Raw genomic sequence first — 16,334 nt, 5'->3', positions numbered from 1 at the left:
GAGCAGCATTCTTCCAACTGCTGGTGATCCATCTGTGCACACATAAAGATATCTAACTTTCTCCAAAAATGGTTTCAAAGGTCCATAAACAGCAGATTAAATCTTGTAATTTAAGAACAATCGGGTTTCTGCAGAAGCAGCCAACTCTTTGAAGTTAAGAACATTAAAGCATGGATTTTCCCCAAAAGCAACAGGCTTTGCAAAACATAAGGCAAATGCACGCTGCAGTATCACGACGTATATGAAAGGAAACACTTAGTGGCACATTCTCTAGATGACAGTGAGAGGAACCACACAACTGCTGGTGAGTGCAGGCAGCCTGAGTTGACCAGGACGGAGACGCAGCGCTGCAATCCAAGAGCATACAGCCAGCTGTCATTATGTGCCGCTTCTCTTTCTTTTTAAACTGACGCAAGGACTAATTGAGACAGATCTGCTTCTTTTTCTCTCTGCTGGATGTACCGAAGAGCATTGAGATTAAAGAATAAGACTGGAAGTCCTGATAGAAGATAACAAGATTACCCATAAATGTATGGGTAGGGAATCATTTGTATTCAGAGGGATGGAGAAGCACAACCTACAGAAGAACACGGGATAATTTTTTTCTTTTTTTCCCCAGCTGAGCTTAATGACTGGAAACAAAATTCAAAGTCTCATAAACCTGCAGAAAGAGCACATTTCTTCAGCATATTCAATTTTCCCCTATGTTCTGTGTTTTACACCCTGCCACCATCTACCTTCCATGCGCCATGGCTGTCCGACGGAGTGTATGACAGAGAAAGCTCCCAAGCGTGGAATGTCATTTTGAGGACCAGGTTTTATTTTTTTTCTCCCAAACTAAATGCAAATTATTCTTTAATGACCAAACTTGGGTCCCTTGAGCTCTGAGGCCAAGCACCTGGGCCTGTTGCCAGACTGCTTGACTAGGACAGGAATTAATTTCTACTCTAAGTAGGAAACTTCTATCACTCTTATGGTCTCTTTAGAGGTATGACTAACTGCAGCTCCAGCATAGCTGGTCTTAACAGGCCATGGCAGCCTACAAGCCAAATTAGCGGGGCACTCCTCAGTCAGCTTTTCTCCGTATTATTTTCTCTAAAATCTGATTGATCAGAAGACAAAGAACTACGTGGAGAATGAAAGAAATGTCAGGATCTTTTTTTTTTTTTTAAACCTACATGGACCCAGCAAAGCGTTAAACATTATTGAGTAATTTCAAATAACATCTAAGTTTTTTTATTTCCCTGTATTCATACCTGTTATTAGTGAAGCTGAACAGTATCCAAAACTAAAAGACTTCCCAAGCAAGCACGACTCCCACTGGCTTCAGAGTGTTAACTAAGTGTATGAATAAGAAAGGGGGAGGAAGGGCCATGATTATACTAGGATTATACAAAGCAGAGCATCTGTCTATAATAGATTCATTCTTATATTTAGGTTCACCTATAATAGATAGTAGAAATTCAGAGACTGGAAACCAAGAATAAAAATAAACTCCTTGTAGGAAGCAATGATCTTCAGCTCTAGGTGGCTGTCTTCCTCATCACTAAACTGAAATGTTTACCATGCAGTATTGCTTGACAGGGAGGGAAGTCCTCACAGAGGTGCCAACATTATCAGAAATGCCAAATCAAATTGGATTTTCTTACCATCACAGGTGAAGTCCTGGACATCTACATCTTGGATTGGAATATCCTTTAAGAAAAAGGGTTTCAAGCAGCGTGGGTTTCCACTGACGATTCTCTTCTTCCTCAACCATTTTCCCAGCCAGGCCAAATGGCAGTTACAATTGAAGGAGTTAGCCAGCAAATTACTGAAATGGAACAAGACATAACATGGACATACAGAAATACTGAAATAACTACAGAGAGATGATGGGTTCCAAGTTCAAGCTCTTTCCTGCCACCTGTTTTTGTGAGATCCTCCTCTGTTCTACAGATTAGGGAAGTTCTATGCAGGTTTTATACTAGAACTAGGGTTGCAATTAAAATATAAATATTTGCACATATATATATACACACATATGTTTATAAACCAAAGTACTTAACTGCTGCAACAATTATTTAGACATACTTACATCACTACCCGGGCTGTATTTATAGTGGAATTCAACCCAAGCTATAGCTCACACCCAGGTCTAAACTCACCTCACACACTGCAAGCATGTATGCATGATCGTCAATGTCATCACTTTGGGAAAGGCCATGGTGAAGTTCAGCACTGCTAGCCCTTAGCACAGACCTACGTGTGCCACCCTCTGTGTGTACGGCCAAGCTGGCTTAACCCTCTGTTCCTTGTCCCAGTATGCTCATGCTTTCCACTCGCCTGTGTTACAGCCCACGCAAACCAGTGCCAGGTGGGAGCCACTGGGTTTCCTACTGAAACACTAAGGATAGCACTCTCTATGTACATTTATACATACATAAAGCAGCACTGCCAGCTTGAGGCACTTCTCATGAAGCTTTTTAAGGTCAGCATACCTGTAGTGAAAAGCATCTGCTCTACTGCCTTGTGAATTTTGTGAGGTCTGCATCAAATCTTGCTACAGCTCCTGAAATATCTTTCAAATGCAGCTGCAGCCTAGCTGCGGTACTGCGGTGTGCAGTACCCAAACCAACCGTTTGACAGCCTCTGTGAGGGATGGATTCTTAACGTAGCTTGGGTTGTCAATGTTTAAAAGAGGAAAGCCCTATCCATTCCACTCTCAAGCCATGAAAACATAGACATATATAGCAACTTCTCAGTGGAGCACCAGTGTAACACAAATAGTCAGTATAGAAAAGATATTATTCATCTGTATTTCTTACTAAGTTGTGATCCTTTGAATGAAAGGAGTGTAAGATGATCGTTCCTTGAAGCAAGCATCTTTCTAAGCTAACTAGAATTAATGCTGAGAATCTCAGGAAAAAAACCTTTTTTCTGGAGTCCTGTACTGAAACGCCTTCTGGAGTCCTTTCCTGAAACACCTATCCGTAATTCGGGTGTAAGCTTTTCTCTGACTAAACTTCAGATGAAGGAGAGGCTGATATCCCTGGTGAAAAAAGACAGCCGACTGTCTTATGTACAAAGACAGGGAGAATCAATAGCCCCAGTCTGAGGTTGCCTCATCAAAGAAAAATGAGCTGTCAGAGCCCTATGTATGGAAAACGAAGTATCTAAACTAACACCGATGGAATTCTCACATCATGTGTGAGAATCTGAGTTATCATTTTGGTAGAACAGGAAAAAAAAGGATAATGAAATTTCTCTAAAGCATAGTACATCTTTAAGACAAAAAAATTTATGATCTTTAAGAAACAGGCAGTTCAAATGCAGGTGTAGCAGCTGAAGACGTTGTAAGTCTTCACTTGCAACATACTTTTACAAACTTAAACATGTAGCCAAAATCACATTAGGTTTTCAGCCAAGCAATTCCTTCAGAAAACAACAGTGCTGAAGACAAAAACATATGGCACAGTTCAGGTGTGGTAACAAGAAAACAAACCCAAACCAATTCCTAAATTATATAGGTTCTAGGCCAACCTCGCATACCCACAATGATTTACAGCTGCTCTCTGCATTGTAAAAAAGCCCACTTCAATCACTGCGCTAGCCTGGAGCTCTGGGCGTGTAGGTCTAGCACAGACTATTGTACATTGTGTAGAGGGAGAAATGGGGGGGGACAAAACTATGTTCAATAATAAAAATACTCAACCTACTTCATGCTGACTAGGGTTCAAAGGCAAGGCTACCTTGCTGTACAAAGGTGAAAAACCAAACAGGTTACATAGGAGCTTTCAGACAGAATGTGCAGAAAAGCACTGAAAGCATTACTCTAATTCTAGTTACTTTCCTTCTGATTTGTTTTCCATTTTCTTTAATCCATAATGGGACCACATGCAGGATGCCTTGTATATTTTCCATACTGACATACTTTGGCATGAACAGAGTGTTTAAACCAAATGTTTAAACCTCCAACGCTAAGTGAACCAATACTTCAAAGGCCATTTGTTCCACCGATGGAAGAGAGTGAGATCATATTCACAGAACAACTTCCGTGACACAAATCCTTAGAATTAAATAATCCACAATTGGAAACAAACAGCAGGTGTATATAATCAGGTTTCTGGAAAACCAGCAGCTCAGAATGTAAAGAACATCTTCCACATCTAGAGACCATCTTACCGGGACATATGAAAAAATTTCAGAAACATTCAAACGTTCAATCTACAAAATGCTCCCATCAAAATAGTAATTATCCCTTTCTACAGAGGAGAGGTTGCTGTGACTTAATGTGTTACTGCTCAATAGCTGAGCAGCACTAACTACCTGCAAACCCTCATTTTCTTCTTGGCAAACGCAGGTTTACATAAGACCTAAAATTTATTAAATCCTTAGATTAGAATTTGGATGATGCTTTTCTTAGCAACTAAGAAAGAAATTAGTTGTTACACATAAAATTAATGAACAAACAGATCTACTGTTTTGAAATTCAAATATTTCTGGGTAAAAAAGGATAAATTTATCTTGTCACACATTACACGTGTCCTCCTGCCACTTTAGCAACACCTAAATTTTGTCCTTTGTCCAACTGCGGAGCAGTGATTTTTTGCTTTAATGTAGTATGAAGTTCACACACATCCCCACATACTTGGTCTTTCCACGGCAAGACCGTGATGTAACTTTTGGAAAAAAAAGTAAGATCAAGGCTCTCTATAAAATGTCACGTGGGACAAGAGATTCCCTACTTCATTTAAAAAGCAATTGGAAGTCTGGAAAGGCTGATTATTTGCAAAAGCTTTATTTTGGAATCTGGCTAGTCAAGTGGAGTTCTCAAATCACAAGCAGTAATGTTGGGCAGACAAATTCTTATAAAAATTCATAATTAGTAATCAGAGTTCCTACGCATAAGATAGAGATTTAACCACTCAGAAACAAAGCAATCAAGCTTTTAGCGAAGATGTTGTACTAACATTAAATTCAAAAGTGTTTACTCAAGGACATAGACATATTTTTAAAATCAAGGGGGAACAGAAGTCTTGAGGAATGAAATATGCATGTTCTACTGCAAGCGTCTTTTAAAAATTGCAAAGAAGCCACAGAATATGAACTACTTAAATGGATTCTAGTGACCTGTTAGAAAAACATGCTGAAGTGCATCTGGATATTGTTGAAATTAGGTTGAAAATATATCCTGGAATTCAGGTCAAGTTTATACTAGAATAGTTGCATGTCATTCTGATGAACCAGTTATCATTCTGGCATTAGTTCCATGCAGCTATTGTAATAATAATTCACAGAAAGTCAGTTCTGCTTGAAAATATGCCCACTTGACTGTGTAAGGACTGAAAGAACTCTCCGTATGCAGAAGTGCAAGCACACCTCAAATTAGGATGCTACAGTACCTACTTTGACTAGTTACAAATAAAAAATTGCTATTTTTTTACCAATAACTTACAAAATAGATGTTCTTCCTCTATAGAAAACCATTAGTCAGGGCTTTAGTTTCAGAGCTGTCCGTGTTTTGATAATATCAATGAGGCTGACTCACAAAGAGTAATAACAAAAGGAGCAATATTTTTTTAGTGCTGTAAATATGCCAAGATAAAAATGGAAATGTTAAACTTCGTATGAATTTCTGGCTCACATTAATAGATGCAAAAATAGGTCATTACAATACATGATTAACTCACAAAGCGTGGGTTGAACAGGAAAAGCAGTCATACTATCTATCTTCAGTAGTGTCGTCATCTAATTAATCCACCTGCAGTGGAGTACCGCTAGGAAATGAACACATCTGAATTTTGCATTTATACGTGAAATATCACCATGGCCTTAAACCAATGCCTAAACAAGTGAAAAGCACACCTTCTCCTGTCTATATATCAAGCACAGAGTGAAAATGTGTGAAAACCCAAACTTTTTCATCAAGACACAGCTAGAACATGCCACAACCAAGACAATTGTAAGTCAGTGCCGAAGCAACGCGTTCTAATTAGCAGCAGCTTCACTTGCTGCTGCTACTAGAAATTGTAATAATCTTTATCCACCACTGAAAAAAGAAGAAAATGGGCTATCTTCTAACAAAACATGACAAAGACCCCCCTATGCAAACAAGGTGGGGACTTTATAGCCTGATTCAGAGAGTCACGGTTACTAAGGGATCCACGGAAGGAAGCGCAGAGACAACTGCGCGAGAAGCTGGCAGGCGTCGCTTGCAGCACAGCGAGAACAAGCTTTCAGCAAGTACCACTTGCTTTGACCAGTGACTCGAAAACAGTCAATAAAAATAATCTAGTTGTGTTTCTCTCTTTGTCCATCAAATTCAAGGAGGCTTTTGGGACTACAGAAAGTAAATGGAAGGAAAGCCTGGGTTCTTTATGCTGCATGGAGCTAATGCCAAAATGGTAACTGGTTTGCTGGCAAAAAGTTGTAACAACAAAATGAAAGTGTGAGCAACAAAACGGCTCAGATTCAACGCTTCTTTCTTCCCCCAGACATGATGGAGAATGCTTTCCAAACCTGAAATGCAATAGCACCAATAGTTTATTTTGACTGGACAATTAGGATGTGTTTTCAGGGCAGTGTGAAGGGAATTAAGCAGACAAGGACCATTAACAGCAACATCAGGGCCCTCATTCACCGCTGGAAACAAAGAGCAGACTTTCTTTCCATATTTATCAGTCTGTACTTTATTAAAATGGACACGCTCCAAAAAGCACGTAAATATATTTAAGAAGCAAGGGAAATACTTCAAAGAAGGATTGAGAAATATAAAAGAATTAGCAGAAAAACTTAGGTTGGGATTTTCAAATTCACGTTCAGTAGGACTTGAGTGTTTCATCCTCTTAGGCCATTATGAAAAATCTAAGAATTATCTAGTAGATTTCTTCTGATACTTAACTAATTTAACTGAAATCCAAGAAGGCTGTTCTTACAAAATAAGACCCTACTGAAACTCAAGCAGCTTCAGGGAGCTAAAGTGCATGATAAACTGTGCACTTCTGAATCTGCAGAGATTGTTTCACATGAACTTCTACTGTGCGTTGCACTAGGCTATGACACGGCAAAACATAGTCACCCTGCCCAAGGCTGGCAACCTCTAAGTTTTTTCAGCTGCTCCAGCTGAAGCAATTCAAATGTTTTTCTAAATCACACCTTGAATTCTCCAAACCTGTGATTTCAGTGGGATGGGCTCTTCTTTCCCTAAATGATGTTTTCTATAAATGAACAATGAGTAGTTCGATTCTGAAACTCAAAAGTTGTCTTCTTAAAAGGAAAGCATGAAATAAAAGCAACATGACACGTTTGTACCATAAAAAGATAACTTACATTGTAGACAAAGAGACCAATGTGCTGAAGGCTCCAGGGGTGATAGTGCTGATATGATTGTCATACAGAGAAAGAAGCCTCACTGAGCTCAGTCCAGCAAAGGTGTCATTGTTTATACAGCTGATAGAGTTGCTCCTCAGCATCCTGCAAAGATTAAACCAGGGAATTAGGAACTACTGGGGTATAATTTCAGGACAGGAGGTCCTTTATTTAGGGCATCAACAAATGCTTTGGCAACCACTGTGCTCTATTTTTATTGATTGCTGAAGTACAATACAGCTATAAGAAGACTAGATTCATGTAAACATTGTCTCATGAATTTAAAATGCATTTATTCCACACAACATTAGAGGCTGATGGGAGCTCCGCATTTGAAAGTAGTATGCAACTGAAATTATGACTAGTTGCAAACTTGAAATAAAAACTAAAGTCATCATTTAATAAATATCTGAGAGTAAGTAAAGATCCATTTCAAAGATCAATTGAGAAAGACTGCCAGAAATGTGTGACAATAGCAATACTAGCTGCATTACTTCCACTCCTATCATGGATGTTTTTTGTAATCCACACCGCAAAAGTATGGAAGGAAACAGCATCCTGAGCAGATAGCTTCGGAAAGATTTCCAGACCCAACACAAGCTCTGAAATGTCATTATAATCATTAATTGACAAGACGGAAAGCAGTGAGCATCCTATAAAACAGTCTTTGCTCAGTGCTTGTACCAGATGAATCAGTGCTGTGTTTTGGAAGATACATCTCTCTGAGTTGTTATGGTAACAATGAACTCGACGATAAAGCCCAATTAATCTGAAAGACTCCTGTATCTTGTTTCACTCCATAGCAAAAAAGGCTCACATGTATTTGTTATACTGCATGCCAATCAACATCTGGGTCTGTAAACATCACTACACAGTTGTGATATTCCTACTTAGGTGAAAAATTATTCAGTAATTAAAGCATCCTACTGGAAATCCACAAAATACATGCAGCTCATGCTGCTGTTCCAGTGAATTCATCCTCCAAATTAAGGAGGGTTAATTGCTTGATATCAAATTCATGCAGTGAACAATAAGAATTCGGACTCCCTTAGAAGTCTGGATTTAAATCTCAGATTGGTATCTGCCAGTGGGGCATTTAGATGCTTCATCAACAGATACGTGAAAAACACCGAAGAGACAATAGATATGGCTGGGAAGAAATTTACAATGTAATCACAAACACTCAGTGTTTAAGACCTGAACATTTTGCATTACTGTTCTCTACCTATGGTTACCGTCACAGGTACTACGGGCTCAATAGTTTTGGTACTGCAACTGGGATGAAACTGTGTCGGAAAAGAGTCACAGGGCCCGGGGACACACACCTTACATGTGGAGCACTCAGCTGCTGGAAAGACAGGTTAAGACCACAAGCTCTAAAATGAACGGGGTAGTAAATAAGAGAAGTAAGGCCCTTAGTGGCTCAGCAGCAGTAGGAAACATTTTCTCAATTCCACATGTAAAGTACCAGGCAGTAGTACTGCAAGATGCAATGACCAAATTTGATTGCCAATATATCTTGCACAGCGATTTATTACATCTCTTTTAAAAACTGGACTATGAACCTGTCCAATGTGGCCTCTTTGTAAAAGATCCCAATAACAATGCTCAAAGAAAGTCAATTAATGGATAGAAATAGATGTCCATCAAGCCAAAACCTTTGGTTTCGTATGATGGTTCACCATGCACTGTGTGCCCTTCCTGAAGGAAAATTATACTTACAGATCCTCATATCATGCTGTGTATATTTAGACTGCTTTATCAGCTAGGGGGAAATGTAGGTCAGGTCAGCAGGATAGCTTGAATGTTAAGCATCTTTTTATTAAAAAATGCTGAATTTTGTTTAGGAGCACTGCCACAGGCTGGTTTACAGTATAAAAGTTAATTTAGTATCTATGGACAGTATTTTCAAATCCCTTAGTAAACTGCACACAAAGAACAGATGCTGTAACCACAGAAAAAAAAATGTTAAAAGGAACAGCAAAAGAAAAGTTCCTTCTTCACCATTACACGCCAAAGTCTTGAAAGTGAAACCTGGATTTCTTTTTACATTTGAGTAATGACTGAAATAACTGTGCAATGATACTTTGCAGCATAAGAAGTATTTGCTGCTAATGAATAAATTGCAGATTTTAAATTGCATTTTGATTCCTAGAGTCTATTTACTGACAGCATCCAGCTCGTCAAGTGCTTTCTTTCTACAGCAGGGAAGACTATGCAAGAGAGGTATTTTTCAGGTACAGATCACAGGTGTCATCTGGCATGAGGCTTGGCTGTCACCAGAAGCCTAGCCCCTGACTGCTTCTCAGGATGGTGGATAGGGTGGATTAAACACTATCTTGAAACCTTGTCTGTGATCCTCCTTCCAATATAACTTTTAAAATGAAAATAAATTAGTGTTAGGTCATAATATGTGAGTTTATGCATAAGTGTTGGTTTTCAGAAATAAATTACAAAGGTTGTCTGAGCGCAAAAGTAATACCAAACTGATTTCTTATGCATTTGAGGTCTATGTCTCCTTCACACTCTCCCAACCACAATCACGTTAATAGTATACCCATACATAATTTCTATGGTACCTGGTGTGGGCTAGAAAGAACATGCTGTGGCTAGTCCAAAGCCATGCCTGTGGGCTACTACATCTGGTGCAGAATGAGTGGCCAGCTACCTTCTGTCAGCAGGACCTCTAACAGCTTGGTTATGCTTGCCCTTAAGTTCCTTAGCTATACCTGTTTTGGTAGCAGCAACAGCTTAAGTCTTTCTTCTCTCCCTACCTATTGATTTCCTATACTTTGTAGGATATTAAAAATCTTTTATGCTCCCAGACTACTCAGAAGTTTGGTTTAAGCAGACCAACAATTCCAATTTGGGTGGAGGCGGAGTGGGAGGATGGGCTAATAGACAGCAAACATGTTCCTGCATGCCTTGTTTCCATAGGAAATAACAAAAGTATTAAAAGAGCCCAAATTTGACCCATGACAGGTTCACCATCATGTTACTCCTGAAATTCTTGAAAATCTGTTTTTTTCACAGAAACAGCCGGTAAATCTCAAAACTACCCAGGACTAGAAGTACGTAGAAGATTTCACGACAGTGATAGAAGACCCTGCCTTAGAGCTTGTTGTCTAGTAACAGAGATTTTAGCAGGCATTGCTTAACTTGAGCACTCCCACTCAACTTATAGAGGAACAGAAAAAGCCAGGTCTTTACACTTACAATGTCTTTAGCCCTGTGAGGCCCCTAAACATTCGTCCGTGCACTGATTCCAGTTGATTCTCTGTCAGAATCAGTTCCTGCACTCCTGAAGCTCCATCAAACGTGCCTTCTCGGATCTCCTTGATCTTATTGTTGCTTAGATTTCTGGAAGGACACAACCAGTCACAATTAGAAAATTATTAGTGTTTTATTCCAAACATATGTCATCAGACTGGAAGGAGGAGCGGAAGAATATGTGCCTTTTAGTGGTTATCTGGAGAAGACATTAATTCAGCAAGGAGAGCGTACAGAAGTTCCGAAGTACACCTACTGTACTTACAAATAGCACCCCCTCACTCATCAAAACCACAATTATATCAGATATATTAAAAGTACTTAAATTAATGGAAATACCAGCTCTTACACTTCATGTTGTTCTTGCTTATAAGGGTCTCAGGGATACAATAACTGTGGGTTTCTAACATCTGATTTATGTCCATGAAGTTATGGACCATGCTTGGGACTGAGTGGTCATCTGGCAAGAATCAGTTAATGTTACTACCATTGAAATAGGTACGACACACTGAAATACAGACCACTGTTATTTAGTGTACCAGGACCTTTCCTCTTTTTAAACTCAACACTGGAGTAACGTATAAAACTGTATGACTGCATGTATCGGATACAAATTTTAATATGTGCACTCATGAACGCCCAGGCACTTAAAATTAAGACCACCACTCAAAACGAAAGGAGTATCACTTAACGCTCATTCACAGCTACTGCAATATACAGCATTATTTCCTAAATATCTACTCCGTCTATACAGTCTCAAGATGTTTGCTTATAGATCAACATGGGAAAACGTCAGTCTACCAAGTCAAATGAAGGTTTGATGAAATGCAAAATTAATCTTTTGAACATTTCATATTTGTGAAAAACCTCTGAATAGAAGACTGGAAACAGAAAACAGAAATAGAATACTTCTGAATGATAAAATGCCATTAGAGATGCACAAAAATAAATGACATTTAATTTAAAACATTTATATAAAAGGCCTTAAGCACATTAAAACCTTGGGTCTCAGTCCTTCAAGCATCTCCTATGATGCCCTGTATAGATTATGATGAATAATCCCATTTGTTCATGTTTATGTCAGGAAACACTATTCTTTGTTTTACTGCCTACAGCAAAAAAGAGAAAGTAAAAGATATGCTCTTGCTCCCAAGAAGATGCCAAATTCCGACACTATTACTCATACTGAATAGCACTTTATTCCACAAATGATCCCAGTACACAAGCAGCGTGAGTAATAGTTTCAAAATCCAATTCCAGGTGATATAAAACAAATGACAAGGTATCAGATTAACACCTGGGCTACTCTGCTCAGAAGAACAGGCAATCCTGTTGGGATAAAAGTTGACAGAAGACATGGCAACAGGACAGCTTGGCCTCAGATAGAAATAATGTGGGTCTTGCTCTTTGTAGAAGTCATCACTTAATAAAAAAAAAGGTTGAATCTTGGAGATGTGTTTCATGTGGGAAACTTGAGTACACTGGTTTATGTCTGCTGAACAACTGTCAGATAGCAGGCCCTACAGCATGTGGCCCATCACCTCTTGTGCATTCTGTGATCAGGAAGAATAGGAGTATGCCAGCAATCAGCCAAAAATAACATAAAACCATACAGAAATACTTACATACAGGTTTTGCTTTCCAGAAGTGTAGTACTTTGTGCTAACACTCACATGAAGAGTTTATGTTCAGTGTCAAAGCAAGTCAAGGAAGGATATTCTGACATATGCATTTAATTCTGAGGCTCAGCTATTTCTCTGGTGGAAATGTTTATAGCTCAGCATCTCTTTTGAATGCTGGCATAAATAAATGCTCCCAACGATCCCTTTCCTGGTAAAGATCATGCCATGATGCACATTTGCACAAAAATAAACGAATAAATAAGTAAGTGTTTGTGGTGGGAAGGGAGAATGAATTACTATAATACATAAAACTTCGACTTTCAATTCACAGATTGCAATCTGACCTATACTTGAAGTTACAAAGTTTTATCAGTTAGTTTTTACCATCAAAAATATAGTTAGTCGCATATATTAAAACATGGATGCAATTTTAAGAGAAGATTAGATACTCAAGGCAAAAAAGAGCAAATATCGGAGAAAAAGGCTGGCCATAATTTGCAAAGGAATTGGCACCTTTATGCAATCCAAACCATCTGAATTGTAATTGCTGCCAAAGAACTTCTGTAAATAGGGAACTTGAGTTAATGCCTGATCATTTCAACAACACAAAAATTATCCAAAAATATGCTAGCAGTTTCAGAAGAAGCCAATTATATATATCTTTCCCATGCAAAAGGTTTGAAAAACCAAGATCAAATGCTATGGTGAAATCAAAGTTGCAAGGCAGAGAAAAGACAAGCCTGACAATAATAAATAGGTGAAGACGACACTGCCCTGCAATCCCACTTGGAGTACTGTCAAAGCAGATGTTCTGCCAATCTGTATTTCTTTATTTATTTTCCTGAATTAAAGCTTTCCATATTAGAATGTAACAAAAAAATGGTAGATGACAGCACCCATTTACTAAAAAAATAATAAATATGTATCCTCCTTAAACTCTGACCTAGAATAATATACTTGAGAAATGACATACTTCTCAGTCTAGAATTACCAAGCAAAAAAAAAAATCAGCTGATACAAATCTTGAAAAATGAAAGCAGTGAAACTTTTGCCTGCTCTGCAACTCAAACAGCTCTACTCCATCCTTCCCAGCACTAAAAGAACCATTCACATATGATCATAGCACCTGACAAGGAATTATTTTTTTAATCAGGAAAAAAACTTCCATCAGGCTTTACAGCAAACTCCCATTACAGGAAAACCCCATCATCTTGCAGTGCTAAGCTTCTCTAAGGAATTCTTCTTGAAATACTGGAAGACGGTGTCTTGAGTATTTCCCAAGACACCTATGCCCTTTGGCAGGACCCAAATGGGAACCTACAGTCAACCTGGTCACTCAAGAAAGGTTATTGTTTCCAGAAGGACTCCCTGATTTACCCTGGAGATAATGTTTAATCTTATTTCTGGACTTTTATTTTGGGCAAGAGGTCAAAAGAAATTTTCGGAAAGCTTGGGTTTACTTTATGTGGGGCTGTGAATAAGAAATTAACAGATTAAGAAGCTATCAAGGTGACATTGTTGACACGGCTCACTTTTCAATCCGATTTTACTTTTTGGCTAAAGTTTATAATAATATTATTTCTGTCAACTAAAACTTCAACACAAAACAAGCTGGATTCTATTCGGACTTAACAGACACATTTATCCTGCTGTACCTTGCTGGGGCAATTTCAACATTGCAGCACGCTGTTCGTGGCTGCGTTACCGACACACCTTCCCACCAGAGCAACCACCAGAGCACAGTCCAACTGCAAAGGCTCTGCTGGGTCTCACCTTCAACCTTCCAGTGTCATCGTACCAACAGCCTCCTCTGCGTAGGGGTTTCCCGAGAATATTTCTGCCGGTTGGTGACATGTTTGGAATTTTTAAGTATATGTTAGGAGAAAAACCCCAATGCTGTTGCATTCTTCCGGAGGATGCTGAGAACGTTTTACAGCTTTTACCAACAGTCTGGCTGGCTTTTATAGAGCCAGTTGTTCTCGGAAGCGGGATGGCACTGAAAGTCTTAAGTACTACAAGCAGACAGTGAAGTACACCCAGTAACACTCCTATATCCACTCAGCAGAGCAGACTGATGGCCTCACTGGAAAAAAAGGGAGGCACGTGATGAGCCCAAATGCCATGTACCACAACTCTCTCTGCAATGTCATTTCCAGAAAACAAAGTGCTTTTCTGTGTGACAAGTGATAGATGACCGCGTCCTCAATTGCCATAGGGGAAAGAACAGCAGGTAACAGCTCTTTCTGAGGACAAAAACTACTTTTACATCCCCAAGAAACCTGAGATTCTGTTTTTGAAACTGACTTTTAGTCTGCAGACTTTATCATGATTCAATTTTATTTTGCATGTAAAATGTCTTAAATCCTGGGCTGACATTCCATACAACTCAATATAGGAGAAATATTTACAGACAAATTAAGCCTCCAAAGGCAATTAGGTACTAGAGGTGGGCTTGGCAGTACTAGCTATTGCCAAGACAGCCTGACACTTCCTATTATAAGACTGTATTTTATATTCAATTTGTAACTTTGTCAAGATTTAACAGAATGAACTGTTAGATTTCCCTTTAAGGTTTTTAGTTAAATATTTTTTATTGTTCTTGTTCTCCGAGAAAGGAGGTCAGTCCTTTTTCTCCCCAGCAGTGCATGAAGTGTGGCGGTTCGCCCCTTTATTTTGAATGTGAGCTCATTGCCAATTTTTTCACTACAGAAACAGCTGCCGGGACCTCAGTGGGAATGTCCAGTTCCCCACTGATTTCCCATAGGCACCAAGGAGTAGGCAGGCTCCGGAGCTGCCATCTAGGAGCTGCGTCCTTTCCCTATGGGTCAGCATCCCATTTCAGCAAGCAAGTCTATCTCCATGCTCCCACTCAGTTAGGTACCATGGGGGTTTTGGAGCTTGAACCTGCCTGCCATGGCCAGAAGATCCCTCCAGGCTCCCACTGCCGAGGGAATCCCCAAGCACTGGAGGGTTTTTTCACTGATTAACAACTTGAGGTAGAGTCCCAGGGAGTTGTGGGGTCCTCAGTGTTTGCTTCATGATGAATTTGGCAGCTGCTGCAAGCAAAGAACTGTTTCCTTCCACAAAAGTCAAAACCTTACCTCTGTGAATGGCAGTGTTGGCCCTCACCCCTACCTGATGTGAGATCTTCCCATGTTGGTTGAGAAGATCTCCCCCTGGTAACATTCTCTGTGAAAGGCAGAAGCTTCCAGCTCCCCGGGCTGGAGGGCAGCAGGGTCCTGGAGCCTTTCTCGCTCTCAGGGATAGGATACCACCAAAAACCATGTCATGGAGCTGCTCCCACTCTTATGGAGCTCAGAAAGCACCCGTGTATTTCTCCTGCATTTTAAGCTGATTGAATCTGCTTTTTTCTAACCACCCTGCAAAATACTAGCAACTGGTTCTTGGAGCCTGGAAGTCACTGTAATGTGACTTTAGTTTCCAGAGAAAAGTCATCCCTTTACACTTGCAAGATCAGATGAGGTAATATGATAAGAAGGCAATGAAAGTAACACAGAGTTCAGGGCATTTTGCGAAACCCACTGGAGAACACAGTGAATTACTTCTGGATTGGGTTAGGTCTGTCTACAGGAATCTACATCAACCTTTTTATTCTACTGTAAAAAGCATTAAACAAAGACGGATTAAAATTTAGGTTATGAAAATAGCATTATGTATATGGGGTTTTGCAGCTAATTACTGAATTTGATTTTATTTTTTTTTTAAAAGGCATATGCAGACATGTTCACCTTTTAAAAACCAGCAGGGTAATGTTAGGAATTTAATTCCTAAATAAAATGTGGCATAACTTTGCATTATGGATCTGTGACCTTTAAATTTCTGTATCAAGAATTCACTTTTGTTTTGCACTAAAACGTATTCAGTCCTGGGCTGACGCATCATACAATAAGGTTCAGCTTAGGAGGAATATTTACAGACAAATTACACTCCAAAAGTTAATTATATGTTAGAGGTGGGGTTGGCAGTACCATCTATTGCAAAGGTGATCTGACACTTCCCATTTATTTTTTTAATGTTTACTTTATAACATGGGCATGATTTAAAATAATGAACTGTCAGATGTCCTTTTCA

The 16,334-nt window shown here is 39.2% G+C and overlaps 1 protein-coding gene across 6 annotated transcripts in view; it reads right to left on the bottom strand.

Moving 5' to 3' along the window:
- SLIT3 (slit guidance ligand 3) overlaps positions 1–16,334 on the bottom strand; it is a 521,231-nt gene that overhangs the window by 101,783 nt on the left and 403,114 nt on the right. For all 6 annotated transcript variants that reach the window (XM_063348618.1, XM_063348619.1, XM_063348622.1 and 3 more), the window contains 3 exons: positions 10,567–10,710; positions 7,312–7,455; positions 1,650–1,813 (listed from right to left, as the gene is read on the bottom strand). In XM_063348618.1, coding sequence (XP_063204688.1) covers positions 1,650–1,813; positions 7,312–7,455; positions 10,567–10,710 — 452 coding nt within the window. The remainder of the gene's footprint in view (positions 1–1,649; positions 1,814–7,311; positions 7,456–10,566; positions 10,711–16,334) is intronic.

Source organism: Chroicocephalus ridibundus, chromosome 11 (genome assembly GCF_963924245.1).
Source record: "Chroicocephalus ridibundus chromosome 11, bChrRid1.1, whole genome shotgun sequence".
Lineage (NCBI taxonomy): Eukaryota > Metazoa > Chordata > Aves > Charadriiformes > Laridae > Chroicocephalus > Chroicocephalus ridibundus.
Note: the sequence above shows the minus strand (reverse complement) of the source record. Positions and strands in the feature narration are given on the sequence as shown.